This window comes from Nerophis ophidion, linkage group LG01 (genome assembly GCF_033978795.1).
Source record: "Nerophis ophidion isolate RoL-2023_Sa linkage group LG01, RoL_Noph_v1.0, whole genome shotgun sequence".
NCBI classification, from domain to species: Eukaryota; Metazoa; Chordata; class Actinopteri; order Syngnathiformes; family Syngnathidae; genus Nerophis; species Nerophis ophidion.
In genome coordinates this window covers 36,595,926-36,611,078 of record NC_084611.1, presented here as the reverse complement: position 1 = coordinate 36,611,078, position 15,153 = coordinate 36,595,926, and the positions used below count along the sequence as shown (strand labels likewise).

The 15,153-nt window shown below is 41.0% G+C and overlaps 1 protein-coding gene across 2 annotated transcripts in view; it reads right to left on the bottom strand.

The window, feature by feature from the left end:
* The window catches only part of bmpr1ba (bone morphogenetic protein receptor, type IBa), a 147,270-nt gene that overhangs the window by 13,679 nt on the left and 118,438 nt on the right, over window positions 1-15,153 (bottom strand). For both annotated transcript variants that reach the window (XM_061902004.1, XM_061902015.1), the window contains exons 4-5: window positions 712-874; window positions 537-636 (exon numbers count right to left, since the gene is read on the bottom strand). In XM_061902004.1, the coding sequence (XP_061757988.1) occupies window positions 537-636; window positions 712-874 (263 nt within the window). The remainder of the gene's footprint in view (window positions 1-536; window positions 637-711; window positions 875-15,153) is intronic.

Below are 15,153 nucleotides of genomic sequence, written 5' to 3'. Positions count from 1 at the left end.
TTGAGCGTCCGCTTTTCCTCCATACAAACAGCGTGTCGGCCCAGGCACATGATATATGCAGCTTTTACACACACACATAATCGAATGCAGGGCATACTTCGTCAACAGCCATACAGGTCACACTGAGGGTGGCCATATAAAAAACGTTAACACTGTTACAAAATGTGCCACACTGTTAACCCACAACAAACAAGAATGACAAACACATTTCGGGAGAATATCCGCACCGTAACACAACAAACAGAACAAATAGCCAGAACCCCTTGCAGCACTAACTCTTCCGGGACGCTACAATATACGCCCCCGCTACCACCAAACCCCCTCCATCTCACGAATTGGGAGGTCTCGAGGTTGGCAAGTACGGTCATAACTTGATCAAAATGATAATTTTTAATGTTGATTTTTAGATGCCAAGTATGGTTAGAAATGCAGAAAATTCAGATATGATCCAAATCAGCCCAAAAAGAGGTGGACTGTGAATCCAGGTGGGATACAAAAAGAACAAAAACAAAGCAAAGTGATTCAAACCTACTCACTCGACACTGAAACTCAAATCCAACAAGCCCCAGACAGCCTGCACTTAAGACCGGTACGCCTCCTTCTTCCTCCACCATGGTAAAACAGTAACCATCAGTCCTAGAAAGACACATTTAAAAAATAATATAAATATAGTAATAAACATCTTTTTTGTGTTACATTGCGCAGGCGTACCTGCATGTGTTGTTAACGGAGTCGTCAGGACAGTGGTGGTAGCAGTGACACCACAGGAGTCTCTGCGACGAGGAAGCGGTGGACGTGCTTCCGCCGTTCTCCTTCCTGCCCTCTGACGCCTCCTTGCTGGACGCGCGCAGTAACATGCTGTCCAATATGTTGCCTGGGAGACAAAAGACGAGATGCACTAGGGCAGGGGTCGGCAACCAAAAATGTTGAAAGAGCCATATTGGACCAAAAATACAAAAACAAATCCGTCTGGAGCAGCAGAAAATTAAAAGCCATATTACATTCAGATAGTGTGTCATGACATATAAATTGAGTTATGAGGACTTAAAGGAAACTAAATGAGCTCAAATGTAGCTACAAATGAGGCATAATGATGCAATGTGCGGGCTTCACGGTGGTAGAGGGGTTAGTGCGTCTGCCTCACAATATGAAGGTCCTGCAGTCCTGTGTTCAAATCCAGGCTCGGGATCTTTCAGTGTGGAGTTTGCATGTTCTCCCCGTGAATGCGTGGGTTCCCTCCGGGTACTCCGGCTTCCTCCCACTTCCAAAGACATGCACCTGGGGATAGGTTGATTGGCAACACTAAATTGGCCCTAGTGTGTGAATGTTGTCTGTCTATCTGTGTTGGCCCTGCGATGAGGTGGCGACTTGTCCAGGGTGTACCCCGCCTTCCGCCCGATTGTAGCTGAGATAGGCGCCAGCGCCCCCCGCGACCCCAAAAGGGAATAAGCGGTAGAACATGGATGGATGGATGCAATATGTACATACAGCTCGCCTAAATAGCATGTTAGCATTGACTAGCTTGCAGTCATGCAGTGACCAATTATGTCTGATTAGCATTCCACACAAGTCAATAACATCAACAAAACTCACCTTTGTGCATTCATGCACAATGTTAAAAGTTTGGTGGACAAAATGAGACAGGAAAAGAAGTGGCATAAAACACGTCTTAAAAAGTCGGAGAAAGTTGTACACGTAAACAAACTACGGTGAGTTCAAGGACCACCAAAATTAGTAGGACAAAACGGCGCTCACCAAATACTCGAATTAGTGAAGCATGTTTAATACAAACAGTGTGCTTTATAACAATTAGGGAGGTTTGTGTCATGTTTGTCCTCCTACAGAAACCATATTAAAACAAAAAATGTTTTTTTCCCTTCATCCTTTTCAATTTTTCATATATTTTTGAAAAAGCTCCAGAGAGCCACTAGGGCAGGGGTAGGGAACCTATGGCTCTAGAGCCAGATGTGGCTCTATTGATGACTGCATCTGGCTCTCAGATAAATCTTAGCTGACATTGCTTAACGCGATAATTATGAATAATTTCGCTGGTAATCACATTGCAAAAAATAACGTGCAAAATATAAAACATTTTCATGCATTTATATCCATCCATCCATTTTCTACCGCACCTGTTCAAGAAGTCGCATTAATGGTAAGAAGTATTTTATGTCACGATGGGGGGGGGGTTGCAGCTTGCTGCGATGTCGTTCTCCCAGGAAGGCAGACGGACTACTCGGCACATGGCCTTTAGGTAAAAACATGATTTAATTTTAACTAAAAAAATATACAAACAAAAATCGCTCACAGCGGAGGCACAACTTGGGCTAAAGAACAAAGCTAACGCATAAACAGACCAAGAACATAAATTAAACAAAACGTACTTGGCATGGCATGAAGCACGAAACTATGGCAAGGCATGAAACAAGTCAGCACAGGGCGACTGACTGGCAAAGACGAGCTTAAATGCTGCCTCTGATTAGTGCTCGGGAAGCAGGTGAGCGGGCTTTTTGTCCACCAGACAGGTGGACAAAATGAGTAACCAAGGAAACCAGACAAGGGAGTGGAAAAAAACCGGAACTTAAAGAGTCCAAAGGACAAACAGCACATGGCCAAACAAAAACATGATCAACAGACATGACATTTTCTTTATTATTGGTTAGCTTCAGAATAACAATGTTATTAAAAAGAATAAAAGACTTATTATACTCCAAAAATGTTGGTCTTACTTAAAAATGCACGCATTTAGTTGTATTCAGTGTTAAAAAATATGATATGGCTCTCACGGAAATACATTTTGAAATATTTGGCTTTCATGGCTCTCTCAGCCAAAAAGGTCCCCGACCCCTGCACTAGGGCAAGGCTGGCGGCTCTAGAGCCGCGGGTTGCTGACCCCCGCACTAGGCTGTAGACCACCACAAAGAAAAGGAAAAGTAGAAAAAAGATGAACCGTGTTTTCGTTTTGGTCCGACCTGATGATATTTCTGCAAAATATGGAGATATACATCGTGACATGGCCTAAAAATATTAAGATATTAATAAAAGGCCTTATCGCCCAGCCCTGGTTTGAATTAATATCCAACAATTGCGAAAATGACTCTTTACCGTCAATATCGGTTGCTGAGTTTTATTTTTTAATGATTTCTGCAGGTTGTGTGCCTCGAGATTTTTTCTATGGAAAAAAATGTGCCATGGCTCAAAAGAAGGTTGAAAAACACTGTACTAGACCAGTGGTTCTCAACCTTTTTTCAATGATGTACCCCCTGTGAACATTTTTTTTAATTCAAGTACCCCCTAATCAGAGCAAAGCATTTTTGGTAGAAAAAAAGAGATAAAGAAGTAAAATACGGCACTATGTCATCAGTTTGTGATTTATTAAATTGTATTACAGTGCAAAATATTGCTCATTTGTAGTGGTCTTTCTTGAAGTATTTGGAAAAAAAGATATAAAAATAACTAAAAACTTGTTGAAAAAAGTGATTTAATTATAAATAAAGATTTCTACACATAGAAGTAATCATCAACTTAAAATGCCCTCTTTGGGGATTGTAATAGAGATCCATCTGGATTCATGAACTTAATTCTAAACATTTCTTCACAAAAAAATAAATCTTTAACATCAATATTTATTTAACATGTCCACAAAAAAATCTAACTGTCAACACTGAATATTGCATTGTTGAATTTCTTTTCACAGTCTATGAACTTACATTCATATTTTGTTGAAATATATTCAATAAATATATTTATAAAGGATTTTTAAATTGTTGCAATTTGTAGAATATTTTTTTTAAATCTCATGTACACCTTGGCATACCTTCAAGTACCCCCAGGGGTACACGTACCCCCATTTGAGAACCAATGTACTAGAGGACTAGTACGAAACTACGGCTGGGCGATATGGACTTTTATTAATATCTGGATATTTTCAAGCCATGTCACGATACACGATATATATCTCCATATTTTGCCTTAGCCTTTAATGAATACTTGATGCATATAATCACAGCTGTATGATGATTCTATGTGTCTACATTAAACATTCTTCTTCATACTGCATTAATATATGCTCATTTTAAACTTTCATGCAGAGAGGGAAATCACAAGTCAATTTACAAAAACTGTATTTATTAAACAGTTATTAAGCAGTGGCACAAACATTCATGTAATTTCCAGAACAGAAAGTGCAAGATTGTCAGAGTCATTTTAAAACAAGCTATTATTGCACTTTTGTGCATATGTCACTAAGAGGACGTACTGTATGACTAAAGTGCACTTTTTGTACAGAACGCCACTACAATAGTTTAAAACAAATAAAGTGCACGTTTGTGCATGATGTCACACAAGATACTTCAGTAAGTGTCAAATAAAAATGAGCTGCATAACAGGAAATCAAATAGTGTATGTCCTTCGCTATGTGGGAGGTTACTACGGACGTTGTTAAATTCTTTTGTTAACTATTTTTTTCATACGATCTGGAAATGGTTGTTTTGGCATTTTGTGGGTGTGGCACCGAACGGAGATGTTGACATGCAGTTTCAAGCAATCTTCATTCTCTAGCGGGGGACTTTTCAAATTATGCTAGAATTTGCTACTTTTTGTAACGGCACTTTTGCCGCACACTTGTTCGACATCTTCCCGCTTGAAGCCAAACCACTGCCAAACGATGGACCCCTGCTGTTTTTCTCAGGAATTAATTCTTCATTTGCTACCAGATTGGCACCTTGTCTCTTTCGTATTACCACTGCGCTAATATCACAGAAAATGTTAGCCATGCTGCTACCTCTCTTGCGAGGGCGTATGACGCGACAGTATGTGACATATGTAAGAAGGTGCGCTTGTCTGTGAGAAGGAGAGACAAGAACGAGTGAAGAAGAGCCTGTAGTGTAATGCCTGCAGCTACAAGTAACTGCGTTAGAACATATACTCGAATATCACGATATAGTCTGTGGAGAGGCGGGGCCAGCAGTCCGACAGCAAGGCAGGGCACGCCGGAGACCGGCCCAAGATGGCGGCGAGGAGGTGTGAATGGCGAGCGACCGGAGCGACACCGCAATTGTGATCAGGTGCGCGGGGCGCCCAGCTGGGCACAATTAAATAATCCTCGCACACTCTGTAAAAGGGCGACAGCCAGAAACATGGAGGAGAGAGGCGGAGACCAGAGACGAAGCCAGAGAGAAGCGGATGTGGAGCGAGCGCGGAAGAGGAAGAGAGCCGAAGGAAGACGCAGACGCGGCCGGCTGAAAAGCGAAAGCTGAAAGGATTTATTGAAATAATAAAACAAAAGTCACAAACTGCTTGACGTAATGTCTATCTTTGGTGGTCCATGGAACCTGGACGGTGAGAGTTCGTCACAAGTCATTTTCTATATCGCACAGAGACAAACGCCGCGATATGTCGAGTATATCGATATATTAACCAGCCCTATACGAAACAACATTACAATACTCTTAATATTTGTATTAGCTGGGAAAAGTTATTTCTGCACATATGGGCTTTATATTGAACACCTACATAAGTTACCAGATATGGTTCTAACAGGATACAGCCCCCGCCTAAAAAGTCTCCAATTTCTTGTGTCTGTGCCTTGCACTAAAAAAAAAACAAGGGACAGTAAAATCTTAACAAGAAAACCACTCACAGACTGAGGAGTGATACTGTACTGATACCATTCCCACAACAGATGTTTCTTCAGTCCCACTCGTGAGATTTCTTCCGAAAGAACCAGAACAAAGCTGATGTATTCCGACGTATCCTATTTCAAAGAAGCACCTGTCACTTGAGTTGAGCGGGTGTTGTTGGAAGGGGAAGGGGCGGGTGACGGAAGTTTCACTCCTTGGTAGCTTTAGGTTGTTTTTTTCTTATCCATTCCAGCACGGTCATTGAGAGCAGATGCCTAACAGCTGCGAGCGGAGATGCTGAGAAGCGAGCGGGAGGGCTTCCTCTTTTGGACAAAAAGTGCTAAAACACACACACACACACACACTCAGGAATCTAACTCGTGCTTGTTTGGGAAGATTTGCCAGGAATATGAACACCATCAACAAAAGCTATTATTGCCTCCCTTCTTCTGTGATCTCCTTTGTACAAACCGTGTTGACCGGCCAGCATGAGGGAGATGAGCTTTTAAAAGGGGGTCACATCCACAATTAGCGAGGAGGAGAAGAGGAGGAGGTGGACGAAGGGGGTGAAGAGACGGGATTGACCAAAATAAGATGTGACACGGCTGCGGGGAAGCACACAAGAGACGTTGGCCTTTGCCGCCCTTTCTCTCGCTTTGTACCCCTCCTGCTAACACTTAATGCACCCGTCCTTCCTTGTCCGCACTCGTCACTCCCCACCTCTGTGCCACATGTGGATGTGTGAGGGGAGCCGGTCGTCCTCCATTAATACAGTCATATTTGCCTCACCGGGGGGCGGCCCAGTGGGTCACGGAGGGAAGTGTTGACAAAACAAAAAGCCTTACACCTCCAGGCTGCACCTTGCATCCATCAGTGCGTACCATTGCTACTAGGGTTGTACGCAGGGGCGTCACTAGACCTAATACTGTACTGGGGCACACTTGGGGCACAAATAATTCATGTGAGCGTGCAAAGCGCGCAACCAAAAACATTTTTAGCACTTATTTATCATAAAAAATACATAAATAGTGCTTTAAACTATGAAATCATATCAGATTATGTTGTATGGATCTTTGATTGACCACCTGAAATTAACTAATGCATTTGACCTACTTGTGCACTATTTTACTCCAGACTTCTAAACTGCTACTGGTAAAAGCAAAAAGGAAGAGCAATTAATCTTTTTGAAATATATATTGCAGTAATCATCTGCAAATTTAACATCTACAAAAGAAAAACAAAAAATAAAGCACCCCTACATCTCTGGGTTCTTTTATATTATTTAATTTCCATTTATGGCAATGTGGCTAATCCTATTTCAGATACACAAAACTATAAAATATACACAAAACAATAAAGCCACAGTAATAGAATAAATGAACAACTGTTGTGTGTCTGTTCAGGGAATCATTTTCTGAGAAGTAAACTGTGACGTCTCGTTTTCATTTTTGCAAAGTGGTCAATCACTCTGGACAGACATGGAAATATTACAGTAACTGTTATACAGTTGACCAGTGGTTCCCAACTGCTGGGTCGTGACATAAAAGTGGATTGTGTGTCATTTTCAGTGAGTCACAGTCAGATGTGTGCATGAAAAAAAAAAGTTTAGGGAGAAAAAAATCAAATTGTTGCAACAAAACCAGATTATTTTAGCCTTTTTTCTAGTGATTATTAGTGAGTATTTTAGCAAAAGGCAAACCGACTAACAAGTTGGAGGAGGACTCAGGACAGACATGGGAATATATTTTTTTTAAATCTAAATGGGGCAACAAAAAACGATATTTTCAGCCATCTTTCTGAAAACAAATACAGAAATGTTACTATTTTTTATAGAAACAAAACCAGATGCTTTAGCTGTAGCCATTTTTCTGGTGACAAAACAAGATTATTTTAGTCAAAGTCACACCGATTAACAAGACAAGTCTAGTGTGCTATTTTTCTGTGAAATAAACTTGAATGATTAAAAATTGGCTCACGACTTGATGATATGGAAAAATGTTTTTCTTCCTGAAGATAAACCATTTGAGAAGCACTCAACTCACACATGCTTACTCCAAATCATCATTGATGCAGAACCAGCAGAAAACAACCAACATTATGTTTCATGTTCATTGGAAATTCCCCCGACAGTTCATACAGCAAATGAATATGTTTGTCTTGATACAAGGAATAAGGTTAGTTAACTTAGCATCAACTTAAGACAATGATGTTGCCTAGCTAGCTAGGACTTCACTTACATCTCTCATTCCTGCTGCTTCTTGCTGCGGGTGAATAACTTTCTTAAATCCATCTAGGAGTTACAGTTTGAGTCAAATCAAAATCAAAATAATGTAATTAACAAATTGTTGTTGGCTAACGTTACCTACCTCACGCAGTGATTCGCAGCCCCTCTCTCTCTTTCTCTCTCCCTCTCTCTCAACCAAAGTCTCGATCCACACGTGAATAAATTACCATGTTAATTAGCCATGTGCTCATTGATAGTGGAGTGAATACAGTAGCAATCAATTACCATACTAAGTAGTATGTGCGCTGTTGTCTATGTTATGTAGACTTAAAACTCTGAAGCGTTTTTATTTTATTGGTGAAATTTTTACTGGGGAACTGCAGATCAACAGTGGGGCACGTGCCCCAGTGAAATCTGTCTGGCGACGCCCCTGGTTGTACGGTATACTGGTATTACTATAGTACTGCGATTCTAATGAAGCATATTCGGTACAATCATACTTGCCAACCTTGAGACCGCCGAATTCGGGAGATTTGCCGGAGGGGTGCTGGGACGGGCGGCGGGAGAAGCGTCTGACTTGGGCTATGGAAAAGAAGCACTGGACAGTTGCAGAATGGTCCTGAGTCCTGTTTTCAGACATAAGCAAGTTTTGTATTTCATTTGGAATTCAAGGCGCTAGAGTCTGGAGGAAGACTGGAGAGGAGCAAAATCCAAGTTGCTTGAAATCCAGTGTGAAATTCCCACAGTCAGTAATCGTTTAGCTTCTTCCGTTGTCTTGAGTTCAGGAGTGGCTTGACCATGGGAATACGGCTAGTGTAGGTGTCTGTTGAAAAGCTCTATGGAGATGATGATTTCATTTTCCAGCATGATCTTGCACTTGCCCACAGTGCCAAAACCACCAGTAACTGGTGTACTGACCATAGCAATACCGTCCTCGATTGGCCTGCCAACTCCCCTGACCTGACCCCCATAGAGAATTTGTGGGGTATTGTGAAGAAGAAGCTGAAAGACACCGGACCCAATAATGCAAATGAGCCAAAGGTCGCTATTGAAGCATCCTGGGCATCCCTAACACCTCAGCAATGCCACTGGCCGATTGGCTCCATACCACGCCGTATTGATGCAGTAATCTGTGCAAAATGATTCCCAACTAAGTACTGAGGGCATTAATTGACATTTTCAAATGTTTGATTTGTTTTGCTGTTATAAATCTTTTTTTTTTACCCAGTCTGAGGAAATATTCAAATTTTTTGAGATAGGATTTTTGAGTTTTCTTAAGCTGTATGCCATAATCAGCAATATTAAAATAATAAAAGGCTTGCAATATTTCAGTTGCTTTGTAATAAATCCAGAATGTATGACATTTTCATGTTTTTAGTTGCATTACAGAAAATAAAGGACTTTATCACAATATTCAAATTTTCTGACAGTCCTGTATATGTATATATATATATATATATATATATATATATATGAAATGCGACTTATACTCCAGTGCGACTTAAATATGTTTTTTTTCCATCTTTATTATACATTTTCGGCAGGTGTGAGTTATACTCCGGAGCGACTTATACTCCGAAAAATACGGTCTGTGTATGTGTGTGTGTGTGTGTATATATATATATATATATATATATATATATATATATATATATATACATATATATATATATACATACATACATACATACATACATACATACATACATACATACATACATGTATGTATGTGTGTGTGTGTGTGTGTGTGTGTATATATATATATACATGTGTATATATATATATGTATATATGCATGTGTATGTATATATATATATATATATATATACATATATATATAGCCAAACTATGGAAAAAAACTGTGACTTATAGTCCAAAAAATACGGTATATGTATATATATATATATATATATATATATATATATATAAATAAATAGTGGAATTTCAGTGTTCATTAATTTATACATATACCCACACATAACACTCTACTCATTGTTGTATTTGAAAGTGCAATGCTTTGCAGCCAGTAGCACAGCCTTTGAAGGAGCATAGGTATGGGCATCTGTGACATCTAATATGCAGAAAAGGAGTGAGTTTAGGGTTGAATTGTCCATCCTTGTTCTATTCTCTATCACTATCTTTTTTTGGACATTACTACTTGCTGTAGTTTTGAAGCAATGCATGATGGGATTCCGGATGTTGTGTGTCAGTGTATTAACGTGCCGGCTGGAATAAATACACTCTGAGAAATAGCTTTGTGTCTGCATACTTTATGGGTTATAGATACACCTATGGACAACGGAGACATATATAATAGTCTCCTTATTGTTGTGTGTGCAGTTGTGTACTCTCCAAAAGCCGTAGATGTAATGACGTGACTGGGCCGGCACGCTGTTTATATGGAGGAAAAGCGGACGTGTCGACAGGCTGTCCTCACTCCGGTCTGGCTGGAAATCGGGATAAATTTGGGTGAATGGTTGTCCCGGGAGATTTTCGGGAGAGCCACTGAATTTCAGGAGTCTCCCAGAAAATTCGGGAGGGTTGGCAAGTATGGGTACAATGCTGCCTCTGAAAAGCACCGGTCCGCCAAAATCACTAATCCTCGCCTCCATGGTGACAAATAAAGTGAGTCTCTTACAAGTATCATCCCTGCTTGACGAGGAATAGCTAAACATGTTTCACTACACACCATAGCTCACCGTGCATCAAAATGTAAACAAACGCCATTGGTGGATCTACACCTAACATCCATTGTAATTAGAGATGTCCGATAATGGCTTTTTTGCAGATATCCGATATTGTCCAAATCTTAATTACCAATCCCGATATCAACCGATACCGTTATGTACAGTCGTGGAATTAACACGTTATTATGCCTAATTTTGTTGTGATGCCCCGCTGGATGCATTAAACAATGTAACAAGGTTTTCCAAAATAAATCAACTCAAGTTATGGAAAAAAAATGCCAACATGGCACTGCCATATTTATTATTGAAGTCACAAAGTGCTTTTTTTTAAAAACATGCCTCAAAACAGCAGCTTGGAATGAGGAGGTTAAGGTGGGCGGTGTTGAGTTGGGGGGGCGTGTCAGGGGTTGCAGGGGGTGTACATTGTAGCGTCCCAGAAGTTAGTGCTGCAAGGGCTCCTGGGCATTTGTTCTGTTGTGTTGTTGTTCTGTTACTTTCACGGTGAGGGAAGTACTGCTTTTGGGGTTGTCTGGCAAACTTCCTGTCTTATTTTGAAAGTTCTAATCCTCCTCTCATTTTAGGCCACTTGCCCTTCCTCCTGAGTCACTGGTCCGATGTCTCTCCTGATTGCACCCACCTGTGTCACCCTCCCTCAGTAGTTCTCTCAGCTCTTTATAGCGTACTTTCTGTTTATAGCTTCTTGGCTTCTCTGCAGTGATTTACCTTTTTTTTGTAGCTAATCATAGATTGTTGTTATTAGATTTGTGTAGAACTTTGCCATTGCCTTTTTCCTCCCTATGGAGTGATGTTCCGTTTATTGTTCTATGCCCTACGCTATATATCTTTTGTTACTCTCATTTGTCAAAGATAGATTTTGTAGCCACTTTTGTTTTAATCACTCTGTCCAAAGAGATTTCAAAGAAAACTGTTTAAATAAAGCCTGTGTCGATTGTCCCTCTTCTGCTCCTGAGTCCTCATTCTCGCCAAGGCCGAACAGCTACGGTGCGGATGTTCTCCCAAAATGTGTTAGTCATTCTCTGTTTGTCATTTACAAACATTTGTCATTTATGATATTCCGATATTGTCCAACTCTTAATTACCGATTTCTATATCTACCGGTATATGTATGCAGTCGTGGAATTAACACATTATTATCCCTAATTTTGTTGTGATGCCCCGCAAACAATGTAACAAGGTTTTCCAAAATAAATCAACTCAAGTTATGGGGAAAAAAATGTCAACATGGCACTGCCATATTTACTATTGAAGTCACAAAGTGCTTTTTTTTTATTTTTTTAACATGCTTGGAATTTGGGACATGCTCTCCCCGAGAGAGCATGAGGAGGTTGAGGTGTGCGGGGTTGGATGTGGTAGCAGGGAGTGTATATTGTAGCATCCCGGAAGAGTTAGTGCTGCAAAGGGGTCGGGATATTTGTTCTGTTGTGTTTATGTTGTGTTACGGTGCTGATGTTCTCCCGAAATGTGTTTGTCATTCTTGTTTGGTGTGTGTTCACAGTGGGACGCAGATTTGTAACGGTGTTAAAGTTGTTTATACGGCCACCCTCAGTGTGACCAAGTATGCCTTGCTACACTTGTGTGTGTGAAAAACTATAGGTATTATGTGATTGGACTGGCACGCAAAGGCAGGGCCTTTAAGGTTAATTGGCGCTCTGTACTTCTCTGTACAGTGGCGTTTTAAAAAGTCATAAATTTTACTTTTTGAAACCGATACTGATAATTTCCGTTTTTCCATTTAAAAGCATTTATCGGCCGATAATATTGGACATCTCTAGTAATGTTGGTATGCGGACCCACAAAAATCAACCAGACATTGGACACACCTGGTGTACATACACAGGTTAGGTTTTTCAGATGGAGACACTGACTAGGGAACTGATCATTTCCAATATTTCCCCTGGGAAAAATTGAGATCGGTTCACAGCATAGAGACAAGCGACTGGGAAGAGAATGAGCACCTCCAAGTCCTAGTCCATGGTTCTTTCCGGGTTGGAGATGAGATCTTGCCCCAAGTGGAGGAGTTCAAGTACCTCAGAGTCTTGTTCACGAGTCAGGGAAAAGTGGATCGTGAGGTCGACAGGCGGATCGGGGCGGCGTCTTTCAGTAATGTGGACGCTGTATCGATACGTTGTGGTGAGAGAAGGAGCTGAGCCAGAAGGCAAAGTTCTCAATTTACCAGTCAATCTACGTTCCCATCTTCTCCTATGGATCATGAGCTTTGGGTTATGGCCGAAAGGACAAGATCACAGGTACAAGCGGCCGAAATGAGTTTCCTTCGCTGGGTGGCGGCTCTCTCCCTTAGAGATAGGGTGAGAAGCTCTGCCATCCGGGAGGAACTCAAAGTAAAGCCGCTGCTCCTCCACAACGAGAGGAGCCAGATGAGGTGGTTCGGGCATCTGGTCAGGATGCCACCCGAGTGCCTCCCGAGGGAGGTGTTTAGGGCACGTCCAACCGGTAGGAGGCCATGGGGAAAACCCAGGACACGTTGGGAAGACTATGTCTCCCGGCTGGCCTGGGAATGCCTCGGGATCCCCCGGAAAGAGCTAGACGAAGTGGCTAAGGGGAGGGAAGTCTGGGCTTCCTTGCTTAGGCTGCTGCCCCCGTGACCCGACCTCGGATAAGCGGAAGAAGATGGATGGGTGGTTGGATGGAAAAATTGAGAACTTATCGTCGGTTACAAGCGCCCCCGCGACATATTGTTTTCAGGCAAACGTCAAAACATATGCGAAGCTAAGCAACATGCCGAGTCCCTACCTCCAGGTGCTTGTGCCACACCATAATTGTTTCAAGCTATTTCACTCAAGTAGCCTTTCACATGCCATTAAGAGCCTTCAGGTCCCCCATATGGGTCTTTGAGGCCTGATGGCAGGATATAGGGGGCCACTGTCAACACGCAATTAACAAAAGCTTGGCCCCCACAGACCCCCGAAAGCTTTAAGGCCTCTTTTCAACACATGTGGCTTTGTGCAGAGTACAAGCCAAAAAAAAAAAAAAGACAGAAGAGGTGATGTTTGGTTTGAGTAACAAGATGGAGACAGCAGAACGAGATGGAAAGGCCCGGAGAAAAAATATATTCATTAGTCATTGTGCTTGTGTCAAATAAAAGCCTTTCATCCAGCTGGTGTAAACACTACCTGCCTTCCAATTCCTTCCCTCCGTCGTCCTTTCCTTCGCCTCTAAGTGGTTGTTCATCTTCTCCGTGTTTGACAGAGCTGCCTCGACATGGAAGGCTTCATGTACTCTCAATGCCCATTTCTTATCTCCACGCTCCTTCTTCTGTTCTTCATGTCAGCGGCCGGATGAGCGTAAGCATCGCACATGAAGTGGAATGTCTTAATGACTTTGGGGAGTCAGACAGGTCCTTCCTGATACCATTTTTTTTTTTGCCAAGGTTGAGATCTAAAGCAGTGTCATTATTAAAGGTTAAAAAACCTTGAACAATGAATGCCTTTCTGATTTTTTTTTTTTGGGGGGGGGGGGGGGGGGGGGTTCAAGCTGTTTTTGTATGAATACACTTCAAATTTGCCAGAGTACCGTATTTTTTGGAGTATAAGTCGCACCTGCCGAAAATGTATAATAAAGAAGGAAAAAAAAAAACATACATAAGTCGCATTTTTGGGAGAAATTTATTTGATAAAATCCAATACCAAGAATAGACATTTGAAAGGTAATTTAAAATAAATAAAGAATAGTGAACAACAGGCTGAATAAGTGTACGTTATACGACGCATAAATAACCAACTAAGAAGGTGCCTGGTATGTTAACGTAACATATTATGGTAAGAGTCATTCAAATAACTATAACATATAGAACATGCTATATGTTTATCCGTCACTCCTAATCGCGAAATCTGATGAAATCTTATACATCTAGTCTCTTACGTGAATGAGCTAAATAATGTTATTTGATATTTTAAGGTAATGTGTTAATAATTTCACACATAAGTTGCTCCTAAGTATAAGTCACACCCCCGGCCAAAATATGAAAAAAAAAGTGCGACTTAAAGTTTGAAAAATACAGTATATTTATTTTTAGCATGGTTAACGAGAACCGATGCGAACACAAAATGACCAGGGGAAAACCACTAGAAACACAATTTTTGATCTCATATATATCTAACATACAATCCTCAATGTTGAGATTTAAAGGTGGACTACGTTTTTTTTTTGCTTTTTAATTAAACTGAAATTGGCAATTTCACTACTGTTTCCCATTCAAAGCATGCAGCAAAATGTCATACTCTTAATTACCGATTGCAATATCAACCGATACCGATATATACAGTTGTGGAATTAACACATTATTATGCCTAATTTTGTTGTGATACCCCGCTGGATGCATTAAACAATGTAACAAGGTTTTCCAAAATAAAACCACTCAAGTTATTGAAAAAAAATGCCAACATGGCACTGCCGTATTTATTATTCAAGTCACAAAGTGCATTATGTTTTTTTTAACATCCCTGAAAACAGCATATTGGAATTTGGGACATGCTCTCTCAGGGAGGTTGGGGCGGTGGCGTAGGGGGTAGTGTGGAGTCTATAGTCCCAGAAAAGTGAGTGCTGCAAGGGTTTTGGGGTATTTGTTCTGTTGTGTTTATGT